This window comes from Triticum aestivum, chromosome 3B (assembly GCF_018294505.1).
Source record: "Triticum aestivum cultivar Chinese Spring chromosome 3B, IWGSC CS RefSeq v2.1, whole genome shotgun sequence".
NCBI classification, from domain to species: domain Eukaryota; kingdom Viridiplantae; phylum Streptophyta; class Magnoliopsida; order Poales; family Poaceae; genus Triticum; species Triticum aestivum.
The window spans coordinates 711,565,186-711,576,275 of record NC_057801.1 but is presented as its reverse complement, the minus strand read 5'-3'; the positions used below and the strand labels follow the sequence as shown (position 1 = coordinate 711,576,275).

General features: G+C 46.1%; 1 protein-coding gene and 1 long non-coding RNA gene across 2 annotated transcripts; both read right to left on the bottom strand.

Annotated features, from left to right (window-relative positions):
- Window positions 1-5,020: 5,020 nt before the first annotated feature.
- LOC123066156 (non-specific lipid-transfer protein 3) lies at window positions 5,021-5,721 on the bottom strand. The gene has a single exon (XM_044489300.1). It carries the CDS (start codon window positions 5,647-5,649, stop codon window positions 5,317-5,319), a length of 333 nt encoding a protein of 110 aa, XP_044345235.1. The 5' UTR covers window positions 5,650-5,721; the 3' UTR covers window positions 5,021-5,316.
- A 1,619-nt stretch (window positions 5,722-7,340) lies between these two features.
- On the bottom strand, window positions 7,341-10,173 carry LOC123071928 (uncharacterized). Its single transcript, XR_006434652.1, has 2 exons — window positions 8,259-10,173; window positions 7,341-8,110 (listed from the first exon to the last, which is right to left on the bottom strand). It is a non-coding gene; the product is annotated as an uncharacterized lncRNA (long non-coding RNA).
- Between the last annotated feature and the right edge of the window lie 917 nt (window positions 10,174-11,090).

Genomic DNA, 11,090 nt, shown 5'->3' with positions numbered 1-11,090 from the left:
TCTGTATAATAACATGGTAATATAGGCTCCCGGACATGATAACTTAGGTACAAACACCTCGATAACTTTTGACCCGTGAGAAAAAGTTGTTGAAAACACACTCGGTAGGATCTGTGTAAATAACATGGTAATATATGCACACCAGAGCTGATACCTTATTTACCCCAGATATGCTATCTTTTGACACACATTTTTTTTGAAACATGACAAATGGTATCTAGTTTTGAAGGTCTCGCCGTGGTGGATTTTTTTTTTGTGAAAACAGATTGTGGATGAGATAGGCGATTCGAGCGACAAAATATTTTGAAATTTTAAAACAAAAAGAATCCCCGATGACATTAGCTTTTCTGCACTTTTAGTGCACTTGCATGTGGGGAGAAAGTTGAAAGAAGTCATTTTTATGCCCGAAATTTGCCTATGTAAACATCATGGTAACCGATGTGTCATATACATGATAACTGGTATACCCTATGCGTGGTAACTTTTACCTGGGAAAAAAAGTCGTCGAAACATATCAATATGGGATCTAGTTTCGAAGTTCTCGCCGCGACGGTTCTTTTATGTGAAAACAATTTTTCGATCGGAGCAATGGTTTGGCCTACGAAACATTTAGCATTTCTTGAATCATGAGGGAATATATAGTGATGTCATCAATTTTGTCTCACATGCATGCATGTAATTAAGCTTTCTAACAAATGCCATGCATCGTACATGATGGAGAAAAAAACATTAAGTATCACATGCATGTGGAGAAAAACAGATGCAATCGCGAGCTAGAAACGGGCTGCATGTGGATCGTCCGGATCTATCGCTATAATCAGGACGTCTGGAAGTTAGCACTATCTTTTTCTAATATAACTAAATTAATTTTGAAACACATTTATTTATAAGATTTCAAAATATGAATACTAGGATAAAATAAAAGGAAAATAGAAAAGAAAAACAAACGTACTTATAACTAAAGAAAACCCGCAAGCTAACAAACTAACCCTATTGGATCAGCCCACTACTAACTCCCCCCTCCCCAATCCCCGCCGCCACACCAATCCTCCCCTCTCCCGGCAAAGCCCTTGGTCGGTGTGGCGGATCCTTGATCGAAGATGATACGGCGGGTTCTAAATTTGGTGGTGGAGAACAGCTCCACCGGCGTTCACTCGGTGCGCCGGATCGATCCTTACAAGCATCTCTTCTACGGGTCAGCAGACGAAGCGGCGGCAGCGAACGCGAACAAGGGGATGGTGGATGGTGCCGCGGGAATGCAGACCCTCGTCCTCCCCGACCCGGCCGTGAGCTTCGCTCCGTCCCCCGCTTCCCTGCCGCATATGGCCGGCCTGGATCTGTTCGCGCTCCTAGGCACCCGCGGGAGCGAGGGCAGGATCGTGAGTGCCAACGTGGCTGGTGAGAGCGTGTTGTACGACGCCGACGAGCGCCTCTTCCTCAGCCTCCCCTGGCTCAAAGAGCCCAAGGGGTTCCGCCCCGTGTGCATCTCCGTCGCCCAGCCCGGCGCCCCCGAGGACAGCCTCTACGCCATGGAGTCCATGCATCAACATCGCTCTAGCGAGGGCCACGATCAGGCCGGGTCCTGCTTCGAGGTTCTTGAGTACGGGCCTACGCACGGCGGTGAGGAAGTGTGGGACATGCATCCAGGCTGGCACTGGCGGGCTCTTCCGCAGCCTCCCTTCATCGTCCGGCCTGGCAACAAGTCCTCCTACATCACCTCCTACGCTACCACGGTCAACGCCAACGGCTGCTCCACCATCTACATGTCATGGGAAGGCAGTGGCATCGGCACCTACTGCTTCGACACGTCGCGGCACGTGGAAGAATGGCGGTACGTCGGGGACTGGACGCTGCCGGTCCGCTGGGGAGCCAAGTAGTACGTCCCTGAGTTCGACCTGTGGTTCGGCTTCTCGGCGCACAGCCCTAAGTTCCACTTGTGCGCTTTGGATCTTTCTGCCATGGCGCAGGACCAACAGCAGCCCGTCGTGCAGCATGTTTTTGAAGATCTGAACACGCCGAGGCCGACGGAAGAGGACTGGGGTCTAATGACTGCCGAGCTGGTGATCCTCGGCGACGGCAAGTTCTGTGTTGCCAAGTCCTTTGAAGCCGATTACACGCACTTTGCGTGCTCGCTGGCATAGAGATTGTGCGTGGCGACGACGGCGGCCTCCACATGGTCAGGCACAAGTGCACATGTTACTACTTCGTCAAGGATGTCATCAAATGTGTACTGTGAAGTATCTGAATAAGAAATGAGCAGTTTTAACATGGTCCCTCTTACCCTCCGAAACAATAAGTGTATCAAGAAAAAATTACTTATGTCCTCAAAAGGAGAAGCATTCATTCTGACCAAGAAGTCCCCAAACTGTGGGCCGTGGAGGAAGAATCTCACCTGCATTCTCGACTTGTTAGTCACTTGAGTACGATGCACTCGATGAGATCATCTATCTTAGGTCCTAGTTAGCTCATGGACATCATCTAGTTCGGAGGAATCGTCCTTGGCAGCGCTGAAAAAAGAAGGAAGAAGGTGGTGACAGGGTTCCATGTGGAGCCGAGTTGGATCGAGGGATTAAGTTTAGGGGATCTGCTGTTCGAGAAAAGGTTTAATCTCTTAAGAAATTGACTTTTCGGGAGAAGGAAAAGGTTCAACACTTTTAGAACACATGTCCTGCTAGAGGTGCTCCAAATTGGTTTCTTTTATTACAATGAGCGAGGTGACGCAAATAGGCCACACATCGGACAGACGGAAATTGGTGCGGCTGGTTTATTAGTTATGCCAGCGACTCAAGGGGGCTTTTAGCCATATCGATTGAAATAGTTTGTTGATGTGATTGTTTTTTTTTCAGTGGCCCAAGAGGTCTTTTGGTTTAGCAAGCATCCGCTTTTGCATCCACGTCTGCACCATATTCACTTCGTATTTTTCATGGTAGTATTTTTTTCATATTTGTTTAGGGGATTCTGTATTCGGTTTCACTTCGCAAAAAACGAAGACAAATGCGACGGCACTCAATTTCATCAGTTTTTCCATCCCTACTTCACTACCAAAATATATCTATTGAAAATTCAGCATGCCCAGTTCTTTTGTCTAAGTACCATGAGCATGGGTTGATTCCCTAAACTTAACTCCTATTTTGTTCTCTTTCGCTAGTTCTCATCTCCGTATGCATTAAAAGAATATCATTTCAACTATATTGAAAAAATGGAAAAAAAAATTGGCCCCTTTTGTCGATCAACTTGTGTGCATCACACATGCTCGCGGGGAGGGGGGTCGTGTGGTGGTGGCTTCGGCCTCTTGCTCAGTGCTGGTGGCGGCAGGAGGCCCAGAAAGTGGAGGTAGTGGCGATGTGACTGGGAATAGATGGCGTCAGGTAGCTGATGTCGATGTGGCATTCAATCTTTGTATGGCAGTTTCTCTTAGAATATTTCTAAGGAATTTGCTAAATAGTGATTCAATATTCACACAAGTGACATCCACAAATGTACATTCAGTTTTGCAGGCAAAAGCTCGGGGTTTACTTCTTGCAGCAAAGTTGTCAAGGCTTTAAACTAGAATATAGTCGCCTTCTCTAATTGCAGGAGATTGGTGAAAGCCGCTGAAGCCAAGAATTTACTTGAGCACCCAGGGCATTGGATGATCAGGCCTGCTCTAGCAAATTTCTTTAACCTCACTTCTAGTCTCCGTCCATGCAAGATCAAGCACATTGCTTAGCTTAAGAATCTTATGGTTGGACATGGAGTATCTGCTCCCGAGCTCAAATGCTCCCTGAGAATAGTAAAATAGAAAGAAAAAAAAACATCTGTTTTTTTGTGGTAGCCTTTGATAGATGTTTTGTGTGCTTGCAAAAATTTATCATGAAGGGACATTCCTGCAATTCGTGGTAAAATAAACAAAATCGATGCTCAATATTTTTTTTAAAAGCATTTTGGAATGCTGATTTTTTCGCCATGACTTTCAAAGTATCATTTGGTGATGAAACTTGTCAAGCACACAAAATAATTTGTCAAAGTTTCTCACCAAAAAAAATCAGAATTTTTTAAATTTCTTCCATTTTTTCTCGTTTTTACTGTTCATCCCGAGCTCATTTGAGCTCGAGATTAGAAGAGGACTTTCCACTCATACTCTAGCAAAATAAGCTTTCTTGTGTAGAGCATCCTTTAGTTGCACTTTCTTATGTGGCAAAGCCTCTAGATGTAATTCCAAAATGGTTTTATAAGCCATCTCTTTTACTATGGGGAAACTAGTTTCTGAACATCGTCTTCTTTTGCGGGAAAACTTTCAATCTGTTCATCCTCAATCACGATGGTACAACGAATACCAGAAATGTAAAATTCACATCCAGATCCGTAGACCACTTAGCGACGACTACAAGCACTGTAACGAGCCGAAGGTGCATAGTCGTCATCGCCCCTCCCTCACTGGAACCGGGCAAAACTTGTTGTAGTAGACAGTCGGAAAATCGTCGTGCTAACGCCCTATAGGACCAGCGCACCAGAATAGCAACCGCTGCCGTTAAAGAGAAGCTTAGATCAAAATGATCCCACCTGTAAACACATGAGCACACACGAATAAAGACCGGATCCACGTGGATCCACCGGAAACAAACGCCGACCGATTCTCGCAATATCCGCTGAAGACAAATCTCCACACGCCCTCCGATGATACTAGAAGCACCACCGAGACGAGGGTCGGGCAAGGAAAACCTTATTCCATCTTCAGAGAGCCACCGCCGCCTCGTATATCTGAGTAGGACACAAACCCTAAGAAAACTCAGGAAAGCATCCCAAAACAAAGCCCACCCGCCGGCAAGATCCAGAATCCATCAAGCCTCCATGGCCCAAAGGCCACCGGAGATGAGGTGGACCCGCGCCGACATCGGCGGGAGGCAGAAGAAACCCTAGCGGCGGCTGGGTACAAGAGCCCCATCCCTTCCGGCTGGGTACAGTTTCTGTACACCGTTTAGGTTGCTAAATAAGCCCTCTTTGAGGGCTCTCTGTGTGCCAAAAGAAAATGTAGCTGATGTAATAATAATTGATGAGTACCGAATGCGATTCCATAACAATGCACGGTACAGCCGGCGACAAAAGAAAGGACTGATTCACAAGAGGATACATGTACGATTTGCACGACTAGCTCGATTAGCACATGCACGAACGTACGAAAAGAAAGCTCAATCTAAATCGAGAACCGCGAACTACAGTGTGGCCGATCGATCGATCATCCATCGCACTCACGCACGCCGTTATTTGCTTATAATGAAAAAAAAAACAGAAGGAATGCGCGCGTCTGTGGATGGATCACCAGCCGGTCCGACGGACCTAGCACCGGCTGGGCACGTTGCCGATGCCGCACTTGGAGGGGATCTGCATGGCGCGGCGGGCGTCGATGTTGCCCGCGGACGCGAGCAGGCCCTTCTTCTGGCACACGCACCGGAGGTTGGCTCCCCTCAGCGCGGCGCAGCACTGCCCGCTCGGCGTAGCCTCCCGGCTGCCTCTCGCGCAGTACGACCTGCACGCGCCGATCATGCGGTACACGTCCACATTGCACATCATCAGCGGGCCGGGCGCCGCGCCCGCGCCCGACACGGCCGCCATGGCCAGCAGCAGCGCCACGGCCACCGCGCTCGCCATCGTCACCTTTGTCCCGGCCATCGATGGATCGAGCTTGAGCTTGGTTGGCACTAGCTAGGCTGGCTTTGGCTGGGTAGGTGTGCTGTGATCTGACCAGCGTGGCCGATGCCTTATATAGCGTGGAGATAGGGCCGCCCGTGACGCGGGCATGTGCTCCATGCGCGCGCCGCCTAGCTTGTTGTCTCCTTTGGCACGCAGTAGCGGTCACGGGCAAGATCGAATATGCCTCCTCGGCGCCACGGCCACCGCGCCCGCCAAAGCCACATTGTATTGTTCGCCGGCCATCGATCGAAGCACATGCACGTGCGTAGCTAGAGATGCTGCGGGTTTCCTTGTGAGCTCCTGCTTACAGGTGCGTGCATGCATGCATGCATGCGTGCACATGCTCTCCTAGCTGGCTGTAACAATAATCCAAGCCGAGATGGAGTCCAGCGCTGAGACACTTTCACAGTGTACCTATCAGCTGCAGGCTTGTCACTCCCAGTGTTGTGTACAGTACACATCTATATTGAGGTCTGACCAACGGACCGACCACGGCCAGGGCAAGGAACATCCCGTGACTGACAGGCATGACTTGCACTATTCTTCTCGGTTTATGCCACTTGTTCCAGAAATCACTGTGTGTGTAGGTCTGTACGTGCACCTTTTACTTTGGGCATACAAAAGACGACCGCTATCCTCTGTTTGATTCGCCACTACCGAAATGAATCACACGGCCGACTAGTAAAGCGAACTGAGCCGCGGATCAATGTGCAAACACAAGCAAGTATAGCCCACCATGTGCAGTAAACCCGGTCAAATGCCCTCGTACTGTTTGGATTTGTGCAACTATTGAGTTCATCTTGGAGTATAGTGTCGTGGTACCTACAGCTACATCTTTTGTTCAAACTTGAAAGTTGAGAAAGTGGAAAGAGCAAAACAAGGGCAAGAGGGCAAAGCCGTGGTCCCAAATGCTCCAGTGTCCATGTACTGCTATGTGTTCAACCATGGGCATACCTACGATTATATAAAAAAACTAGTGGAATTGACTATACTTTATTTAGCAGGATAAGAACCAGAAGGAGCTGCACGGAGCAGCATGAAAAGCAGATCTGAGCATTGTCGCTTTGAGACAACTACTCCGCTGTCCCTCTACCTAAGGCAAACACATCGAAAGCCTAACGCGCACACAGGCTGTGCTAGCTTTCAAGCAAAAGGAGGATAAAAACCTGGAAAAGCTAAAGGGGGGAAACAGAAAAGAAGGTCGCTATGCGGGCCGCGGTTTATAGAAATCGGCGGGTTTCTGACGCCTACGTCTTTGTCAATGTTGTTGATTCCAAAAGATTCTTAGATGGCCCAACAAGGAAAAGCCCATGGAGGTAACCGCAGATTCAATAAAGCTCAGATTCGCGAGATTCAATAAAACAACAACCCGAGTACCTCGTTTCTCAAAAAAAAAAAAAAACGAGTACCTCAAAACTACCTTTTTTAATTACTAGCACAAATGCCCGTGCGTTGCAACGAGAGTAAAAATACCTCACCCACCTGTTTTAGTCGCTAAAAATTTGCACGATCATGTTAATCATGTTCAGACTCATCTTGATCGAGATCAACATGTTGTAGTCTAGTTCAAATTATTCAACCTGGCATTACTTTGAAATAATCAAAATTGACTTTCCATCACAACAATCTGCAACAACAACCAATAAACAATAAGCTTTGACAACAAACAATTACAACACAAATACATTAGTTAGTAATTTCTATCCAATCTCTCTAACTGTCTCTTCCCTTTGTACAATATAATGGCATCATCACACAAATAATGGCAACATCAGTACAAAGGAAAACAAACAAAATTGCTCCAAATCTCAATTCCAATCTATGTATTGACATGTACAAAGTTTCCCCAAGCAAAGCGTAGGTGCCAAAGAAGAACGAGAAGAAGCCAAAAAAAAGCAAAAGGAACACAGCAGAGCATAGAACACCACACAGCAGCAGTAAATGATCTCGGTCTGAAAAAAGTGTGAGAAAGGAACTATTTACCTGATACAAAAAAGATAATTCCCTATTGCATTAAAAGAAGCTATTGTGGCAATACAGGAGTTTATGGTAACCTCATATAATCATGTGAAAATCTCAAAGCATCTTTGCTTGATATACTCTTCAGGTGATTTGCCAAAATTGGGTGCGCCATTATGCTTGGCAAACTCAACAATCCGCTTTCTATAGTTCATTACCTACTACAGTGTTTGGCAAACTGAAAGTAATGTGTAGTTGAGGGCACAAGTGTACGTCAAAGGGGATCATAAGCCAAAGTATGTTTAATAAATCACCACAGAAAAGCAGTAACCTGAGTGTGCAAACAGAATTGTTGGCGATTGGAATGGGCTTCGATGAAGAACATTTCTGATCGGCAATTTTAGATCACCAGGCAACCTGCCCTTTTTAGGGAAAAGTGGCCACGAGAAATCACATATTACTTATAGCTTCCTCCAGGCCCCTGACATAAATACAACACCAAAAGCAGTGATAAATGTTTCCCCCTTGAAGCAGTAAGGACAACTTACCATATCTATAAACTTTCTTCTCTTAAGCCCATCTCCAACATAAATTCTCTGAAAACAAATACACCAAAGATGGATTTTTACCTTTTTTGGAACTTTAGCACTCCAAATCTTCAGCCAACCATTGTGTACTTCTACAGAAGAAGGCGTTCCACCTTTTTTTATCCATGTTAATAATGAGCTTCTTGCCTTTTCAGCTTGAACACGGAAGGCCTTGTATGCTTGTAGCAGCTTGGCAGTGATGCGGCTCGGGTGCGGACGCGGAAGGCCTCGACGCCACGTTTGGGCATCATGCACACCTCCTAGCGCTCGTCCTCGTCGAGCCCCACCAGCGGCTCCATGGCGTAGATTGTATGATCTACTATTGTGTCTTTTCGCATGACCAATTCAGTGTACAGCGCTCCTATAGATCGGGGTCTCTGGCGGCCTAGATCAGACATGATGAGGATGATGGACGCAACCCTGCTTGGTGCTACCGTAAATTCTGTTGGGAAAATGCAATGCATCCCACTTCAGATGGTAGATCGCGAGCAGAAGCTGCTGGTAGTGCAACGCAACAGCTACAGACAACTAAAAAGCTTCAATGGAGTGTAGATGCTCTTAAGGTGAAGGATGATGTGATTGGCAGATTGCAAGCACATGCTATTGCTGCCGAAAAGAAGCCATAGAAAGCTCTAAATTAAGCTTAAGAATAATGAAATTGGCCAATTGGCCAAAAATAACCTACTGTGAAATGGTAAGCTTAAGTGGACTGTATATGGTCTTAAGCTTTCAGAAATCCAAAGACTTAAAGATGCGCAATATGAAACTAATCAGAAGCCCAGGCGACCAAGCGTGTCTCTTTGACAGTTAATGTACGTATCACGTTTGCAATTTTATGCTTGGGTTCACACTGAACCTTTTTTCCTTTGTTTATTTGTTTATCAATGGACAATGCTGCCTCCAGTTTAGTAAGTAAATCTTAATCCAAATTTACTGCTTGGATCAATTATCTAGAAAAACACTAAAACTACTTGCGAATTCAATGCATCTCTATCAAGATACAAATTAATAGATGTAAAACTGAATAAAATACACTGAATAACAGATGACACAGGTACACAGCACAAACAGAACCAAGGGTAACTGTTTTTCTTTTTTTTGACAATTAAGGGTAACTCGTTGTGAAGAAAATAGACAATCAAATCCTCTTGACTACAGCACAACAAATTCACTTCAATTTGTCACTCCTCATCCTAGTTCAATTCACACCACATGGGGCAGGCCAAGGGCATGGTCATAAAATCACTCCGACTTCCTGCAACTACTAAGCGTCGTTACTGCTATCGGCACCATGTGTGACAAAGGCACCGATAATTGTCAGATCAAGCCACACAAGATAAACTTCATACTAATATTAGATGACCTTATTGCTGACAGACCAAGAAGAGAAACTTCTTCCTGTCAACGCAACACAAAACAAACAGAAGCAGCAGTGCCAGCAAACCATGCGATTTACTTCTCTGTAAATAAAGACCAAGCATACATGTATTACTTCTAATTTTATCGGGCTAGCAGCAGAGGTAATTAGGGAGCAAGCTAATTATTACCGTATCTTGAAATCAAGGCCGGATGAGGACCACGACAGCAGCTGTTCCACATCCATTGTTCCCGCGCTGGCTGTCTCCTCCACCGGCGCCGAACGTGAGACGTAACTCCGATGCTTCCGCAAGCAGGGGCAGCCTACCTTCTCTCCCCCCGCCGGTGTGAGCGGGTGCCCTCTACGAGGAACTCTGGATTGGAGAGGATCTCCAGGTCCGGGAGAGATGAGACCTCGGGGGTGAGGAGAGCCGGCGTGATCCGGACTTCCAGGGAGGCGGAGACATGTGGGGAGCTGGCAACCGAGACTCTGGCGGCGGCGGCGGCGGCGGCGGCGTGGGATGACCGCTGCGAGGGGATTTCTAGAGACGAGAGAGACGAGAGAGAAAGGTAGGAAGTACGGAAAATAAAACGAATCGTTTTTCCAATGCCAGGGGGTAACACACGAGGATCCATAAAGAAATATAAGGGCGTGTAGACCAGTCTGATCTAAACACTCTTATATATTTTTTGAGGGAGTATTAGAGTAACAAACAATTGATTATTGTACAATTGTATGCACGTGACAGAAATAATTGTACTAATACTGGTTCAAGAATTACAAGGGAAATACATAACTATTGGTGTTTTGTTGTATTTGATTGTGTTATATATTTATGTGACCATGAACATTTGAATTAATAATAGGGTGTGTCTCGCTCTCATCTAGATGAGGCATAATGTCTCATCTAACTCCTACACCGTTAAATTTTACACGGAGATTCGTGAAGATTTTTTTTTGTTTGGTAAATCGAATAATGTAGGAGTCAGGTGAGACTTTGTTAATTCTCACCTAGATGAGAACAAGCAAATCCGTTAATTAATATGCATGGTTGCATGTTAAGATAGTTCCTCCCATGCATAATTGCATGCCGAGTGAACCTTTTTTTCATATATAGTTATAGTTACTACATGTTAAGGGCATCTGAAACTCTCTGACTTCCAACTCCAGAAACTATGTCAGGGAAGACGAAGATAATACGGAGCACATTCTCATCCAGTGTGTCTATGCCAGGGAAGTGTGGCACTACATGTTCGAGGAGCTAAGCTTGAGGGGCTCCATCCCTACTCACGCAAACACCTTACTTGATTGGTGGTCGACCACGAGAGCTAACTTCAGAAAAGGCCAAAAGCGCGGTTTCGATACGGTGATCATTGTGACCATGTGGGCTCTTTGGAAGCAGCGCAACGCCAGAGTCTTTCATCGGTTCGACCAACAGAAGACCGCGTCGGAATTGGCGCGCGCCATCGTCATAGAGCTCAAGGATTGGAGACTAGCTGGTTTAGAAGGAGGAGGTT